The 18,307-nt window shown below is 43.6% G+C and overlaps 1 protein-coding gene across 1 annotated transcript; it reads left to right on the top strand.

Moving 5' to 3' along the window:
* The first annotated feature begins 428 nt into the window (after window positions 1-428).
* Window positions 429-14,909, top strand: LOC311127649 (BCL2/adenovirus E1B 19 kDa protein-interacting protein 3-like). The gene is made up of 6 exons (XM_084159483.1): window positions 429-682; window positions 10,121-10,274; window positions 10,400-10,487; window positions 12,787-12,866; window positions 13,536-13,685; window positions 14,028-14,909. Exons 1-6 carry the CDS (start codon window positions 640-642, stop codon window positions 14,074-14,076), a joined length of 564 nt encoding a protein of 187 aa, XP_084015609.1. The 5' UTR covers window positions 429-639; the 3' UTR covers window positions 14,077-14,909.
* The last annotated feature ends 3,398 nt before the right edge of the window (window positions 14,910-18,307 follow it).

The raw sequence follows: 18,307 nt of genomic DNA on the forward strand, positions 1-18,307 counted from the left end.
GGTATCTCTATGTACACAACAACATGCACTTACTTCATAGGCAGAATGAGCCTGAGCCTGCGGAGTGCTGATGTCACTAGTTGCCGGGGTTCTTCTCAATGGAATGGAATAGATGAGTCACTGTCCATCCACCACAAGCTGTCACAACAACTCACAAGCCCTTCATTTGATGCAACGAATTAAAGACGAAAAATAGTTTAAGTGGGGTACACATATTATTGTGTGAAATAAACATTTAAAAACATTGCCTGGATTTGCAAAGAACGATCATTTTCCAATATGTAGGCTATTTAAATTCATTTCAAATGTTCATGGAGTTGAAGGGGGGGGGGGGTTACATTATCTATTGTAATCTAATCTACCATACAAGTGTTGTCAGCTAGTTTAAACTGCTGTATGGATCTTAAAATACTGTTGAGCTTCAGTCTGTTTTGTTTACCTCGACCTGCCCTGCACGTGGGGAGGGAGGGAGTGCTCGCGGATTACCGCGCGCTGAACATCACAGTCTAGGGCTAAGGCAACAACAGTTAATGAGAAAGCCACATAGGCAGTTTATAATACACAGTTTTCTCCTCATTGTTCGTGTTTGTCAGTGCCAGAATCTCTCTCCGAACTGAAATCATCCTTCGGCCACTAACCATGTCTCTGTCAGGCTCGCAGACTCCAGAGGACGGCTTGTACGGTAAGGGTTTGGGGGATGGATCTGTTGTTATTGGGTCAATGCAAAGTCGGGTCAAGTATGATTTATTTGTGCGGTAATAGCTGCTATGAAATGTTTATAAAATCCTTGTAACTGCCCTATGATAGGGATAAACTATGTTCAACAGTTTTTCTAGGTTAACATTTAAATAAATAATTCCAAGAGGGGTCCATCAGGAAAATAACATTATTGATGTATAAATTATTATGTTCATCCTCATTAGGCCTATAATGCTTATTTTTTGTGACAATCAATTAATGATGCATGAACAGTGTCCTCTTTCATCAGAATAAGTTTGTTTATCACATTTTAATTAATTAATGGACAACATTTATTTATATAACCATTATCCATGACATAATGCATGGATAAGGTGGACTTAAGATTTGAGAAAATGGACATGTTAGGGAGAGAAATGTAAGCATCCAGTTTGAAGTTATCATTGTTGTTGCCACTGACATGGTCATTGTGTAAACGGATTTCATGACTCACCTGTTTGTATCTCACTAAGCCAATTAAGCCCAGGAGATTTACCTGAAGCTTATAGCTCACTGTACAGTTTGCTTATAGCCTCTACAGTGCATGGGGCTGTTGTATAGCTTTCATAGTATCACAACTAGGACATATACACAAAGCTTTGGCACAGCAACACATCTGTGCTTTGTTTTTCAAGAACTAGGCCTATATTAACACACATTTACATACACCTGATTGGCACTACTTCTATGGAAGGATACTGGACTATTGACAGACATTGGGTGCTGCTGCAGTGCAGCCTGGTCAAGGCCACAGAGAGAGAGAGAGAGAGAGAGAGAGAGAGAGAGAGAGAGAGAGAGAGAGAGAGAGAGAGAGAGAGAGAGAGAGAGAGAGAGAGAAGGCTGGCAAACTAGGGCAATGGCACAGTTTGCCCTCTGCCCTCCCTTCCCCATCCCCACCCCCCTCTCCTCTCTCCTCTACTCCAATGCCCTCTCCACTGTTGCTGTTTACATGATCTCTCACTTCCCTAAAGCAAATAATAAAGGGGAAGAGACAAAAAGAGGGGATGAGAGGATGTTTTGATGAGGAGAGCAGGTGATGATGTTTGCATGCATTGCATTCCAGAGAGAGAGAGAAAGAGATAGAATGAGAGAGGAGAGTAAAGAGATAGAATGAGAGAGGAGAGTAAAGAGATAGAATGAGAGAGGAGAGGAAAGAGATAGAATGAGAGAGGAGGTCCCGTGTAGCTCAGTTGGTAGAGTATGGCGTTTGCAACGCCGAGGTTGTGGGTTCAATTCCCACGGGGGGCCAGTATGAAAAATGTATGCGCTCACTAACTGTAAGTCGCTCTGGATAAGAGCGTCTGCTAAATGACTAAAATGAAAGTAAAGGGTGGCTAATCTCATACATAAATAAGATCTTACATAAGCACTCTGTCAGTGGTTGGTACTGTTTGTTTGTGTGTGTTACACTCTAGCTAAACTAGGGACCAGGGGAAACACAACATTCACTGTTACAAATGTCCTTATGTCAGCAAGTCATTGGGTGTTGTCTAATACTATGTCAGGAATGAGATGTCCTGTCTGCTTATAGATGCACTCTTGAACTTCTGTATAATTTCAGCCAGTAGTTTTGAAAGTGTTGCTCACAAGCCAAAAGTGGTCTCCGTTTTTTGTGTACTACGTCATAAAATTGAATGCTTCGTCATCCCTTTCGTATGATATGTTACATCCTACAAAAAAAAAGTTACGAATTTGTTGTGCTTAAGATCCTGGATTGCAACTTTAAATGAGACAGCATACCTACAGTGGGGAAAAAAAGTATTTAGTCAGCCACCAATTGTGCAAGTTCTCCCACTTAAAAAGATGAGAGAGGCCTGTAATTTTCATCATCGGTACACGTCAACTATGACAGACAAAATTAGAAAAAAAAATCCAGAAAATCACATTGTAGGATTTTTTATGAATTTATTTGCAAATTATGGTGGAAAATAAGTATTTGGTCAATAACAAAAGTTTCTCAATACTTTGTTATATACCCTTTGTTGGCAATGACACAGGTCAAACGTTTTCTGTAAGTCTTCACAAGGTTTTCACACACTGTTGCTGGTATTTTGGCCCATTCCTCCATGCAGATCTCCTCTAGAGCAGTGATGTTTTGGGGCTGTCAGTGGGCAACACAGACTTTCAACTCCCTCCAAAGATTTTCTATGGGGTTGAGATCTGGAGACTGGCTAGGCCACTCCAGGACCTTGAAATGCTTCTTACGAAGCCACTCCTTCGTTGCCCGGGCGGTGTGTTTGGGATCATTGTCATGCTGAAAGACCCAGCCACGTTTCATCTTCAATGCCCTTGCTGATGGAAGGAGGTTTTCACTCAAAATCTCACGATACATGGCCCCATTCATTCTTTCCTTTACACGGATCAGTTGTCCTGGTCCCTTTGCAGAAAAACAGCCCCAAAGCATGATGTTTCCACCCCCATGCTTCACAGTAGGTATGGTGTTCTTTGGATGCAACTCAGCATTCTTTGTCCTCCAAACACGACGAGTTGAGTTTTTACCAAAAAGTTCTATTTTGGTTTCATCTGACCATATGACATTCTCCCAATCCTCTTCTGGATCATCCAAATGCACTCTAGGAAACTTCAGACGGGCCTGGACATGTACTGGCTTAAGCAGGGGGACACGTCTGGCACTGCAGGATTTGAGTCCCTGGCGGCGTAGTGTGTTACTGATGGTAGGCTTTGTTACTTTGGTCCCAGCTCTCTGCAGGTCATTCACTAGGTCCCCCCGTGTGGTTCTGGGATTTTTGCTCACCGTTCTTGTGATCATTTTGACCCCACGGGGTAAGATCTTGCGTGGAGCCCCAGATCGAGGGAGATTATCAGTGGTCTTGTTGTATGTCTTCCATTTCCTAATAATTGCTCCCACAGTTGATTTCTTCAAACCAAGCTGCTTACCTATTGCAGATTCAGTCTTCCCAGCCTGGTGCAGGTCTACAAATTTGTTTCTGGTGTCCTTTGACAGCTCTTTGGTCTTGGCCATAGTGGAGTTTGGAGTGTGACTGTTTGAGGTTGTGGACAGGTGTCTTTTATACTGATAATAAGTTCAAACAGGTGCCATTAATACAGGTAACGAGTGGAGGACAGAGGAGCCTCTTAAAGAAGAAGTTACAGGTCTGTGAGAGCCAGAAATCTTGCTTGTTTGTAGGTGATCAAATACTTATTTTCCACCATAATTTGCAAATAAATTCATAAAAAATCCTACAATGTGATTTTCTGGATTTTTTTTCCTCATTTTGTCTGTCGTAGTTGACGTGTACCTATGATGAAAATTACAGGCCTCTCTCATCTTTTTAAGTGGGAGAACTTGCACAATTGGTGGCTGACTAAATACTTTTTTTCCCCACTGTATGCCACGTCCAACAACAACAACAACAACAACAACACAGACCTGAGGGATATACTAAAAAGCAGGATCAATGAGTTAGCCAGCTAAATTTGATAAAACATCAGAAATAACTATTGATTTTCTGGTTCCTTACCAAAGCTAAACTTAGATATGTGTTGTTGTCAATTAGACCACGCCCATTTCAAGCTTATCTTTCAACAAAAAATATATATATATTTAGGCAAGTTAGCTGGCTAACTCATTGATCCTGCTTTGTAGTAGTCCCTCTGCATTACGTGTCCTAACATTAGGTTATCTACTGTAGTGATTGAGCAACAACAGACAATTGTAATCTATTTTTTGTCTGTTCATGCTGTATCATTTCACCTGCATGGCTTCTGGCTGATAGGCAGTGTTGGTTTAGCCTTCCTCCTGGTTTAGCCTTCCAGAATCAGGCTTTAGTAAAGTTATTCCGGGAGATTGAATATGATTTAATAAGATTAACTGAAATGTAAACTATGGAATGTTCCAGAATTAGCTCAGCTCTCAGTTGCAACATTACTGAGAGGTTGCATGTCTCAATTAAATTCAATTCAAAGGGCTGTATTTGCATGGGAAACATATGTTTACATTGCCAAAGCAAGTGAAATAGATAATAAACAAAAGTTAAATAAACAATCAAAATTAACAGTAAACATTACACTCACAAAAGTTTCAGAGGAACAGAGACATTTCAAATGTAATATTATGGCTATGTACAGTGTTATAACGATGTGCAAATAGTTAAAGTACAAAAGGGAAAATAAATAAACATAAATATGGGTTGTATTTACAATGGTGTTTGTTCTTCACTGGTTGCCCTTTTCTTGTGGCAACAGGTCACAAATCTTGCTGCTGTGATGGCACACTGTGGGAGTTATCAAAATTGGATTTGTTTTCAAATTCTTTGTGGGTCTGTGTAATCTGAGGGAAATATGTGTCTCTAATATGGTCATACATTTGGCAGGATGTTAGGAAGTGCAGCTCAGTTTCTACCTCATTTTGTGGGCAGTGTGCACATAGCCTGTCTTCTCTTGAGAGACAGGTCTGCCTACGGCGGCCTCTCTCAATAGCAAGGCTATGTTCACTGAGTCTGTACATAGTGTACATAGTCAAAGCTTTCCTTAATTTTGGGTCAGTCACAGTGGTCAGGTATTCTGTCACTGTGCACTCTCTGTTTAGGGCCAAATAGCATTCCAGTTTGTTCTGTTTTTTGGTTAATTCTTTCCAATGTGTTTTCTCATGATTTGGTTACATGTAATTGTGGGGCTGTCCTGGGGCTCTGTGGGGTCTGTTTGTGTTTGTGAACAGAGCCCCAGGACCAGCTTGCTTAGGGGACTCTTCTCTAGGTTAATCTCTCTGTAGGTGATGGCTTTGTTATGGAAGGTTTGGGAATCACTTCCTTTTAGGTGGTTGTAGAATTTAACAGCTCTTTTCTGGATTTTGATCATCAGCGGGTATCGGCCTAATTCTGCTCTGCATGCATTATTTGGTGTTTTACATTGTACACGGAGGATGTTTTTGCAGAATTCTGCATGCAGAGTCTCAATTTGGTGTTTGTCCCATTTTGTGAATTGTTGGTTGGTGAGTGGACCCCAGACCTCACAACCATAAAGGGCAACGGGTTCTATAACTGATTCAAGTATTTTTAGCCAGATCCTAATTGGGATATCGAATTGTATGTTCCTTTTGATGGCGTAGAAGGCCCTTCTTACCTTGTCTCTAAGATCATTCACAGCTTTGTGGAAGTTACCTGTGGTGCTGATGTTTAGGCTGAGGTAGGTATAGTTTTTTGTGTGCTCTAGGACAACGGTGTCTAGATGGAATGTGGTCTTGGCAACTGGACCTTTTTTGGAATACCATTATTTTTGTCTTACTGAGATTTACTGTCAGGGCCCAGGTCTGATAGAATCTGTGCAGAAGATCTAGATGCTGCTGTAGGCCCTCCTTGATTGGGGACATAAGCACCAGATCATCAGCAAACAGTAGACTTTTGACTTCAGATTCTAGTAGGGTGAGGCCGGGTGCTGCAGACTGTTCTAGTGCCCTCGCCAATTCGTTGATACACTACCAGTCAAAAGTTTGGACACACCTACTCATTCAAGGGTTTTACTTAATTTTTTAAAACTATTTTCTACATTATAGAATAATAGTGAAGACATCAAAACTATGAAATAACACATATGGCATCATGTAGTAACCAAAAAAGTGTTAAACAAATCAAAATATATTTTATTTTTGAGATTCTTCAAATAGCCACCCTTTTCCTTGATGACAGCTTTGCACACTTGGCATTCTCTCAACCAGCTTCATGAGGTAGTCACGTGGAACACATTTCAATTAACAGGTGTGCCTTCTTAAAAGTTAATTTGTGGAATTTCCTTCCATCTTAATGCGTTTGAGCAATCAGTTGTGTTGTGACAAGGTAGGGGTGGTATACAGAACATAGCCCTATTTGGTAAAATACCAAGTCCATATTATGGCAAGAACAGCTCAATCATTACTTTATGATATGAAGGACAGTCAATCCGGAAAATTTCAAGAACTTTGAAAGTTTCTTCAAGTGCAGTCGCAAAAACCATCAAGCGCTATGATGAAACGGGCTCTCATGAGGACCGCCACAGGAATGGAAGACACAGATTTACCTCTGCTGCAGAGGACAAGTTAATTAGAGTTACCAGCCTCAGAAATTGCAGCCCAAATAAATGCTTCACAGAGTTCAAGTCACAGACACATCTCAACATCAACTGTTCAGAGGGGACTGTGTGAATCAGGCCTTCATGGTTGAATTGCTGCAAAGAAACCACTACTAAAGGACACCAATAAGAAGAAGAGACCTGCTTGGGCAAAGAAACACGAGCAATGGACATTGGACCGGTGGAAATTTGTCCTTTGGTCTGAAGTCCAAATTTGAGATTTTTGATTCCAACCGCCGTGTCTTTGTGAGACGTGGTGTGGGTGAACAGATGATCTCCGCATGTGTAGTTCCCACCGTAAAGCATGGAGGAGGAGGTGTTATGGTGCGTGGGTTCTTTGCTGGTGACACTGTCTGTGATTTAATTAGAATTCAAGGCACACTTAACCAGCATGGCTACCACAGCATTCTGCAGTGATACACTATCCCATCTGGATCGGGCTTAGTGGGACTATCATTTGTTTTTCAATAGGACAATGACCCAACACACCTCCAGGCTGTGTAAGGGCTATTTTACCAAGAAGGAGAGTGATGGAGTGCTGCATCAGATGACCTGGCCTCCACAATCACCCGACCTCAACCCAATTGAGATAGTTTGGGATGATTCAGACGGCAGAGTGAAGGAAAAGCAGCCAACAAGTGCTCAGCATATGTGGGAACTCCTTCAAGACTGTTGGAAAAGCATTCCTGGTGAAGCTGGTTGAGAGAATGCCAATAGTGTGCAAAGCTGTCATCAAGGCAAAGGGTGGCTATTTGAAGAATCTCAAATATAAAATATATTTTGATTTGTTTAACACTTTTTTGGTTACTACATGATGCCATATGTGTTATTTCATAGTTTTGATGTCTTCACTATTATTCTACAATGTTTTTAAAAAATTAAGAAAAACCCTTGAATGAGTAGGTGTGTCCAAACATTTGACCGGGACTGTACAGTGGGGGAAAAAAGTATTTAGTCAGCCACCAATTGTGCAAGTTCTCCCAGTTAAAAAGATGAGAGAGGCCTGTAATTTTCATCATAGGTACACGTCAACTATGACAGACAAATTGAGATTTTTTTTCTCCAGAAAATCACATTGTAGGATTTTTTATGAATTTATTTGCAAATTATGGTGGAAAATAAGTATTCGGTCACCTACAAACAAGCAAGATTTCTGGCTCTCACAGACCTGTAACTTCTTTTTTAAGAGGCTCCTCTGTCCTCCACTCGTTACCTGTATTAATGGCACCTGTTTGAACTTGTTATCAGTATAAAAGACACCTGTCCACAACCTCAAACAGTCACACTCCAAACTCCACTATGGCCAAGACCAAAGAGCTGTCAAAGGACACCAGAAACAAAATTGTAGACCTGCACCAGGCTGGGAAGACTGAATCTGCAATAGGTAAGCAGCTTGGTTTGAAGAAATCAACTGTGGGAGCAATTATTAGGAAATGGAAGACATACAAGACCACTGATAATCTCCCTCGATCTGGGGCTCCACGCAAGATCTCACCCCGTGGGGTCAAAATGATCACAAGAACGGTGAGCAAAAATCCCAGAACCACACGGGGGGACCTAGTGAATGACCTGCAGAGAGCTGGGACCAAAGTAACAAAGCCTACCATCAGTAACACACTACGCCGCCAGGGACTCAAATCCTGCAGTGCTAGACGTGTCCCCCTGCTTAAGCCAGTACATGTCCAGAAGCATGGGGGTGGAAACATCATGCTTTGGGGCTGTTTTTCTGCAAAGGGACCAGGACGACTGATCCGTGTAAAGGAAAGAATGAATGGGGCCATGTATCGTGAGATTTTGAGTGAAAACCTCCTTCCATCAGCAAGGGCATTGAAGATGAAACATGGCTGGGTCTTTCAGCATGACAATGATCCCAAACACACCGCCCGGGCAACGAAGGAGTGGCTTCGTAAGAAGCATTTCAAGGTCCTGGAGTGGCCTAGCCAGTCTCCAGATCTCAACCCCATAGAAAATCTTTGGAGGGAGTTGAAAGTCCGTGTTTCCCAGCGACAGCCCCAAAACATCACTGCTCTAGAGGAGATCTGCATGGAGGAATGGGCCAAAATACCAACAACAGTGTGTGAAAACCTTGTGAAGACTTACAGAAAACGTTTGACCTGTGTCATTGCCAACAAAGGGTATATAACAAAGTATTGAGAAACTTTTGTTATTGACCAAATACTTATTTTCCACCATAATTTACAAATAAATTCATAAAAAATCCTACAATGTGATTTTCTGGATTTATTTTCCTCATTTTGTCTGTCATAGTTGACGTGTACCTATGATGAAAATTACAGGCCTCGCTCATCTTTTTAAGTGGGAGAACTTGCACAATTGGTGGCTGACTAAATACTTTTTTCCCCCACTGTATATATGTTGAAGAGGGTGGGGCTCAAGCTGCATCCCTGTCTCACCCCATGGCCCTGTGGAAAGAAATGTGTGTGTTTTTTGCCAATTTTAACCGCACACTTGTTGTTTGTGTACATGGATTTTACAATGTATGTTTTTCCCCCAACACCGCTTTCCATCAATTTGTATAGCAGACCCTAATGCCAAATTGAGTCAAAAGCTTTTTTGAAATCAACAAAGCAAGACAAGACTTTGCCTTAACTTTTTGTTTTGTTTGTCAATTAGAGTGTGCAGGGTGAATACGTGGTCTGTCGTACGGTAATTTGGTAAAAAGCCAATTTGACATTTTCTCAGTACATTGTTTTCACTGAGGAAATGTACAAGTCTGCTGTTAATGATAATGCGGAGGATTTTCCCAAGGTTGCTGTTGACGCATATCCCACGGTAGTTATTGGCGTCAAATTTGTCTCCACTTTTGTGGATTAGGGTGATCAGTTCTTGGTTCCAAATATTGGGGAAGATGCCAGAGCTGAGGATGATGTTAAATAGTTTAAGTATAGCCCAATTGTGGTCTAAATATTTTATCATTTAATTTAGGATACCATCAACACCACAGGCCTTTTTGGGTTGGAGAGTTAGTATTTTGTTCTGTAGTTCATTCAATGTAATTGGAGAATCCAGTGGGTTCTGGTAGTCTTTAATAGCTGATTCGAAGATTTGTAATTGATCATGTATATGTTTTTGCTGTATGTTCTCTGTTATAGAGCCAAAAAGATTGGAGAAGTGGTTTATCCATACATCTCCGTTTTGGATGGATAACTCTTTGTGTTGTTGTTTGTTTAGTGTGTTCCAATTTTCCCAGAAATGGTTTAGATTCTATGGATTCTTCAATTACATTTAGCTGATTTCTGACGTGCTGTTCCTTCTTCTCTCTCTCTCTCTCACAAAAACACACGCACCCCCCGCACAGGCTCGTGGGTGGAGCTGGAGGAGCTGATATCAGCAGTGAGCAGCAGGGAGAGTCTGACAGGACAACAACAGGACACAGCCTCCTTGGCCCTGCAGGGGGAGCTAGAGAGAATCCTGCTGGAGGCACAGCTTGAGTGTGAGAGGAGTAAAGACAGGTCAGTAGCCTACACCAACAAAAATAACACTCTGTCTCCCCCTCTGTTTGTGTGTGTGTGTGTGTGTGCGTGCATGCGTGCGTGTTGTTACTGAGAAGTCCTGTTGACCTGCTCTCTTTGTTCAGTCCTCCCCTGGTGGTGACTCCTCCACAGACCACTACTTCCCCTCCCCACAGTGAAGGCAGCAGCAGTACAGACTGTGTTACCATACAGGTACGAAACACACACACATGCACTCACATAACACTCAAATAACATATTTTACTGTAGCAGTAGCAATCCTTTGCTATTAGATAGCTCTAACACCACACAAGTCAGTGTTATCAAATTAAATAAATACACCAATTATTCGTCACATGCTTTGTAAACAATAGGTGTAGACTAACAGTGAAATTATTACTTACGGCCCCTTCCCAACAGAGAAAGAAAATAGAGAAATAATATAAAAGTAAAACACATAATAATAAAAGTAATAATAAATACACAATGCGTAACAGTCACTTGGCTTTATACACGGGGTACCAGTACAGAGTCGATGTGCAGGGGTACGAGGTAGTTGAGGTAGATTTGTACATATAACTAGGAATAAAGTGACAGATAATAAACAGTACCAGCAGCGTATATGATGACTCAAAAAAGTTAGTGCAAAAAGGGTTTAGCAGTCTTATTGTCACGCCTGCTCCCGCTTCCCCTCCCTGGCGCTCGATGGCGCCAGGCTGCCCATCATTACGCACACCTGTTACCATCATTACGCGCATCAGCGCTGATTGGACTCACCTGGACTCCTTCACTTTGTTGATTGCCCCTTCTACAGTATATCTGTCTGTTCCCCAGTTTGATCCCTGTGTCTGCATTGATGTTGTTTCATTTCCCCTGTCCAGATGCTGTCTGTGTTTTGTTCCATGTCTTTTATTTATTAAATCATCACCCTGTACTTGCTTCCCATCTCCCAGCGTTTGTCGAACCGAGATCGTCACACTTGACACCTGTCCACAGAAGCAATCAATCAATCAGATTCCAAACTCTCCACCATGGCCAAGACCAAAGAGCTCTCCAAGGGTGTCAGGGACAAGATTGTAGACCTACACAAGGCTGGAATGGGCTACAAGACCATCGCCAAGCAGCTTGGTGAGAAGGTGACAACAGTTGGTGCGATTATTCGCAAATGGAAGAAACACAAAAGACTGTCAATCTCCCTCGGCCTGGGGCTCCATGCAAGATCTCACCTCGTGGAGTTGCAATGATCATGAGAACGGTGAGGAATCAGCCCAGAACTACACGGGAGGATCTTGTCAATGATCTCAAGGCAGCTGGGACCATAGTCACCAAGAAAACAATTGGTAACACACTACGCCGTGAAGGACTGAAATCCTGCAGCGCCCGCAAGGTCCCCCTGCTCAAGAAAGCACATATACAGGGCCGTCTGAAGTTTGCCAATGAACAACTGAATGATTCAGAGGAGAACTGGGTGAAAGTGTTGTGGTCAGATGAGACCAAAATCGAGCTCATTGGCATCAACTCAACTCGCCGTGTTTGGAGGAGGAGGAATGCTGCCTATGACCCCAAGAACACCATCCCCACCGTCAAACATGGAGGTGGAAACATTATGCTTTGGGGGTGTTTTTCTGCTATGGGGACAGGACAACTTCACTGCATCAAAGGGACGATGGATGGGGCCATGTACCGTCAAATCTTGGGTGAGAACCTCCTTCCCTCAGCCAGGGCATTGAAAATGGGTCGTGGGATGGGTATTCCAGCATGACAATGGCCCAAAACACACGGCCAAGGTAACAAAGGAGTGGCTCAAGAAGAAGCACATTAAGGTCCTGGAGTGGCCTAGCCAGTCTCCAGACCTTAATCCCATAGAAAATCTGTGGAGGGAGCTGAAGGTTCAAGTTGCCAAACATCAGCCTCGAAACCTTAATGACTTGGAGAAGATCTGCAAAGAGGAGTGGAACAAAATCCCTCCTGAGATGTGTGCAAACCTGTGGTCCTCTGTAGCTCAGCTGGTAGAGCACGGCGCTTGTAACGCCAAGGTAGTGGGTTCGATCCCCGGGACCACCCATACACAAAAAAATAATAATGGATGCACGCATGACTGTAAGTCGCTTTGGATAAAAGCGTCTGCTAAATGGCATATTATATAACTACAAGAAACGTCTGACCTCTTTGATTGCCACTAAGTCATGTTTTGCAGAGGGGTCAAATACTTATTTCTCTCATTAAAATGCAAATCAATTTATAACATTTTTGACATGCGTTTTTCTGGATTTTTTTGTTGTTATTCTGTCTCTCACTGTTCAAATAAACCTACCATTAAAATTATAGACTGATCATGTCTTTGTCAGTGGGCAAACGTACAAAATCAGCAGGGGATCAAATACTTTTTTCCCTCACTGTACATAGCAGAGGCATTCTTAATCAAAACATGATGGCAAATGTAATTGTTAATTGACATTTCACTTTCCCTCTCGTCTCTTTCCCTCTCTCTTCCTCCCCCTCTCCGTCTCAGTCTGAAGAAGAAGGGGAGAGGAGGCTCATTTCCGAGTGGGTATGGGACTGGTCCAGTCGGCCAGAGAACCTTCCACTAAAGTAAGAACCTACGTATAGAATTGGAACGACTCCGAATTGATTCTCATTCTAATTCATTCTAATTCCATTGACCTTACATTGACCATGTCTCAGTGAATCGTTTCACCCCTAGTTTCACTGTAAACACATTAACTTACACATGTACTTGGCTGCCTAGAACAAGCGCTGACTCGTAAGGGGCCTGTGGATGTGCTATAGGGAATGTAGTCATTATTTCTTGTACATAATTAATGAAACTGTGTACAGTAACATTGAAACATGACAAATATCTCTATATTACACCTAAACATGACAGATGATAGTCTTCCACAGAGTTTCATTTCCCCTTTACACTAATGTACATTCATGTATGTTTCTTCTTGTGTTATGGAGCTACTGAACATCTCAGGGGCTTTTCTTGAAATATTGTAAATGAGAAAATATGACAACTAGAATTTCTCCTGAGAAATCTCCTTTTATCTTGAGGAACAAAATGTGTTTTCTTCTCTCCTTCTCTTCCTTTCTTTCTCTCTATGTTCCCCTTTCTCCTGTTTTTATCTTGTTCTCTTTCTGTCTTTATCTTCTTTGTCTCCCTTTCTCCCTCCCCCTCTCTCCATCTCCCTCCCTCCATCTCCCTCTCTTTTTTCCTCCCTCTCTCTCGATTCTGCTTTATGTCTCTCTTGCACTCAGGGAGTTTGTGTTCCAGCACCCGAAGCAGCAGTCGGGCTCCCTGAGCGTAAGGAAGAGTGAGGTGATGAAGAGAGGCCTGTTCTCCTCTGACGTCCTCATGATCCTCATCCCCTCATTGCTGGCCTCGCACCTGCTCACACTGGGAGTGGGGTAAGACACACACACACACACACACACACACACACACACACACACACACACACACACTGTTGAATGCATATACACACACTATTATAGATAAATACAGGACATTTTAGCTACCGACACTAAGAGATAATGAGATGCAGGTTGTCTTAGTAATGGTAATGTAGTAAGATTATATGACCACCAGCACCTGATGCTTTTTACTATGGATCTCTTTCCTAATGGAAGCAATCTGTTTTTATACAACAAGGAGGTAAATGTGCATATTGAAAATGCAGATTAAAGTTAATAGTTATGTGTTATTACTATCCTTCATTATTAACAGTATATTTCTCTCTCCCTTCGCAGGATCTACATAGGGAAGCGATTGGCTGCCTCCACAACTAGCACTCTGTGACATGTGCTTCAGGGCAGCGCTCCCATTCGCTGACGGCAGGCCAATAGGATCACAGCCCTTGCCACAGTACACTTGTTGCCCTCTCTCCCTGTCATGGGGCAACTTTCTTTACCACTGTCTCTCTGTATGTATGTCTGTATGTATGTCTGTCTGTCTGTCTGTCTGTCTGTCTGTCTGTCTACCATCCACCAGAACTTTGTGTGTATGTCCGTCAGTCACCCAGCATCTCTGAATCTGTGATTGTCCCAGGGCCAGAGCCTGTCTGTTTGTGTGTTTGTCTCTCTCTGTGTGTGTGTGTGTGTGTGTGTGTGTGTGTGTGTCAGGGCAGGACAGTTGATACTGTTCGGACATTGTGTCAATGACTCAGACTGAGGTCACTTTTACTCTCCCAGCTGAGTAACACTGATCTCAATTAACTAACAGAGAGAAACGAGTGATGAGATGGAGAGAGAAAGAAAGAGAATAACAGCTAGATAAATCCCCATTGAAGGTGTTAGCAGGGTGTTGAAGAAATGGGGTATATAGCCCAATGCTTGTCCAACTAAAACCCAAAATCTAATCCTGGTGAAAGAAAGAGGTCACCAACAGAGCCATATACAGACGGTATATCCCTATATGACTCTGGTCACCAATATTATGTGTCAGACGTGCCAGAACTGTGATGAACCCAGGTGATTTGTATACGTTGAGGAATGGTTTGTTTAATGTTCTTAGTGGTTTATGACCACAAAAGTGGCTCTGGTTTTGCACTTTGTCCTATATAACCATCTGACTGTTTGAACTCTGAACTATTTGAATGACCATAACCCTATTAAACTTCATTTGTCACACAGCTCCACGTGTCCGTGATCCATTTGTCTATCTTACTCCATCTTTCCTTTTCTATTTACTTTTGTGTTTAGACATTCATTTTATTTTATATCTTATAATTTATTTTAGAAATGGTATAAGTGCTAGAGCGCTATGACATAATAAGAGATATATCAAAACTACGACATGTATAAGTTAGCCCCGACCCTCATTCAACTATTTGTCTGAGTTGTTTGTGTGATGCCATTGTTTAACTGCAATATATTCTCATTTAGCCATACAAGAGTGGAAAGAAGGAGTAACAGGCTGTTTCAGTAATGTGAGTCATTTATCTGTACTGTAAACTTCAACATCTGTTGGCCATATAAGAGCTTTTACATGTGAGATGAATCATTGCGTATAAAAGTGTTTACCTAATAAGTTCACCTTGCTACTTCAGTATTACTTGTGTGTGTTGAGATAGATCCAGCCACAATTAGCTACTATCTCATGGTGCACACACACACACACAAATCGGGCTGAAGGTTTTACATGAATGTAGTGACATCATCCATCAACACCAGTCTATCTCATCGGTCTGTCTTTCCCAGCCCCCCTGACATCACTTCAGACCTTAACCCTTTTATTTTTTACAAGCGTGCGCTGACATGTAATCAGTGCTTTTACACTCGCAGCTTTGAGAAAAAATAAGAAACCCGCACACTGCTCTTACTAGTATCACTGCTCTTTATTAAGCATTACGTATCGGCCTCAAGGCCTTCGTCAGCTTTCCCATGAAACAAACACCAACCATGTGCAACGCATGTCCCCTTGCCCCATTTAACATCTCATATAAAATAACGGGGCTGGGTTCGGCCGGGGGAGCGGCGTGCTATTTTACTGCATTGGGTAAATTGCCCCCATTTGTTAGGAGCCCTGGCCCAAGTAAATGGGTTTTTCATCCATTACCAGGATGTTTGATGTGAAAGCTCCTGCTGGGCTCACACTGCTAGCCCAAACACACCGAGCTGACTGCGCAACCCTATAGTTCAAGGGTCGCTCCACCAAATTGGTGCCTTTTGAGAAGTGTAACTTGGTTAAAAAAAACTAAGTTGATTGCAGCTACTTTTTACATTGTCATAAAGAGCACATGTTCAACTTAACAAAAAACGATGTTTTCCCATCTCAAGTAGTTAACCCCTGTAAGTCTAAGCCGTTAGGTTGAGCTGACATATGGAATTGTTTTAAGATGGTCATACTATGGATCATTTAGCTATTTGATTTCGAATTTAAGACACAAGGTTTTAAAGTGTCTGTCCTATATATCTAGGAGATATAAGATTTGTTGTTATTTTTTTTACACATATTTTCTTGGGTAGGCACAAAACTACCTTCATACTTCCATTAATTTTTCAAAACTGGTACCGGTTTCCTTCAGAGAAATCCCAGGACACTTGTGGGGGTCGTAGAGCAAAACGGAGAACACCATCGTGTTCGTGAAGCTACAGACGTTTTCTTGAGAAGACTGATTTTCAGGATGTCTCATGGTCTGACAAACACCGCTCTAGCTGGAAGTGGAAGTGATGCAGACAATTACATTGATGGAAGTTACAATCTATCTGCAATATTCAAGCTGATCAAGCCCCTTTATTCATATACAAAATCAGATTTATTGAATTCTCCATGTGGTCTATATTAAAGGGCACTTAAGTTAATAAAACAGGCTTTTAAAATGCAATAATGGTGCACATAATCTACTTACAATATCAAAGGGATGCAAAAGTGTCACGATCATTGACACATGATGAAGCGGACCAAGGCGCAGCGTTGAAGGTGAACATATTATTTATTTAGAATGATCACACGATCAAAACAACAACGATAACGTGACGTCTACGGTATAACACAAACCAAATCAGAACAAGATCCCACAAAGAATAGCTGAAAACAGCCTACCTAAGTATGGCTCCCAATCAGAGACAACGAGCAACAGCTGCCTCTGATTGGGAACCACCCTGACCAACATAGATCTATATGATCTAGAACAAAACCCAAAACATAGAAAACACAACATAGAAGCTACCCCGTGAAACTAAACATAGAAAATCCACACCCTGGCTCAACATTTCAGAGTCCCCAGAGCCAGGGCGTGACAGTACCCCCCCCCCAAAGGCGCGGACTCCGACCGCGCCAACAGAACACCACAGGGGAGGGACCGGGTGGGCACTCCGCCTTGGCGGCGGATCCGGCTCTGGGCATGATCCCCACTCCCTCTCTAACCCCCCACAGTACCCCTGGTCCGGTCTGGCCCTGCTGGCCGGAGCTGGACTGAACACTGGTGGAGCGGATTGCTCTAGCTCCGACGTGAAGCATCTGACCGGTGCCGGACCAGCCACCGGTGGAACAGGCACGGGCCGTGCCGGACTGACGACGCACACCACTGGCTTGGTGTGGGGAGCAGGAGCGGGCCGAGCCGGGCTGTCGAAGCGCACCCCTGACTTGGTGCGGGGAACAGGCACGGGCCGTGCCGGACTGACGACGCACACCACTGGCTTGGTGTGGGGAGCAGGAGCGGGCCGAGCCGGGCTGTCGAAGCGCACCCCTGACTTGGTGCGGGGAGCAGGAACGCGCCGAGCCGGACTGACGACGCACACCACTGGCTTGGTGTGGGGAGCAGGAGCGGGCCGAGCCGGGCTGTCGACGCACACCACTGGCTTGGTGTGGGGAGCAGGAGCGGGCCGAGCCGGGCTGTCGAAGCGCACCCCTGACTTGGTGCGGGGAGCAGGAACGGGCCGAGCCGGACTGACGACGCACACCACTGGCTTGGTGTGGGGAGCAGGAGCGGGCCGAGCCGGGCTGTCGAAGCGCACCCCTGACTTGGTGCGGGGAGCAGGAACGGGCCGAGCCGGGCTGACGAAGCGCACCACTGACTTGGTGCGAGTGGCAGGAACAGGCCGTACCGTACTGGGAACACACACCACTGGCCCTACGTGGGGATCAGGAACAGGCCGGACCGGACTGGCAACACACGCCAGTACCTCTCGCCGTGCCTCTACAACCTCCTTCCCCCTGGTGACCAGTGACTCCCGTAACCTGGCGTCCTCCTGCTGCCCCGTCGTCCACGGCGTTAGCCCCCCCCTAAAAAATTTATGGGCTTCACTCCTACCCGTGGCCAAGGCCTCCATCCCTCTTGCCAGACTCGCACTCATCTCCTCCCACGTCCATCCTCTCTCCTCGTCACGCTGCTTGATCCAGTCAAGGTGGGATCTTCTGTCACGATCGTTGACACATGATGAAGCGGACCAAGGCGCAGCGTTGAAGGTGAACATATTATTTATTTAGAATGATCACACGATCAACACAACAACGATAACGTGACGTCTACGGTATAACACAAACCAAATCAGAACAAGATCCCACAAAGAATAGCTGAAAACAGCCT

This window comes from Coregonus lavaretus (assembly GCF_964263955.1).
Source record: "Coregonus lavaretus genome assembly, chromosome: 4".
NCBI lineage: Eukaryota > Metazoa > Chordata > Actinopteri > Salmoniformes > Salmonidae > Coregonus > Coregonus lavaretus.

Excerpts from the sequence above, each read along its gene's own strand:
- LOC311127649 (XM_084159483.1), top strand. The coding sequence starts at position 640 with ATGTCTCTGTCAGGCTCGCAGACTCCAGAGGACGGCTTGTACG. Across the intron at positions 10,275-10,399 it reads TGTGAGAGGAGTAAAGACAG|TCCTCCCCTGGTGGTGACTC; the intron begins GTCAGTAGCCTA and ends CTCTTTGTTCAG. Across the intron at positions 12,867-13,535 it reads CCAGAGAACCTTCCACTAAA|GGAGTTTGTGTTCCAGCACC; the intron begins GTAAGAACCTAC and ends TCTTGCACTCAG.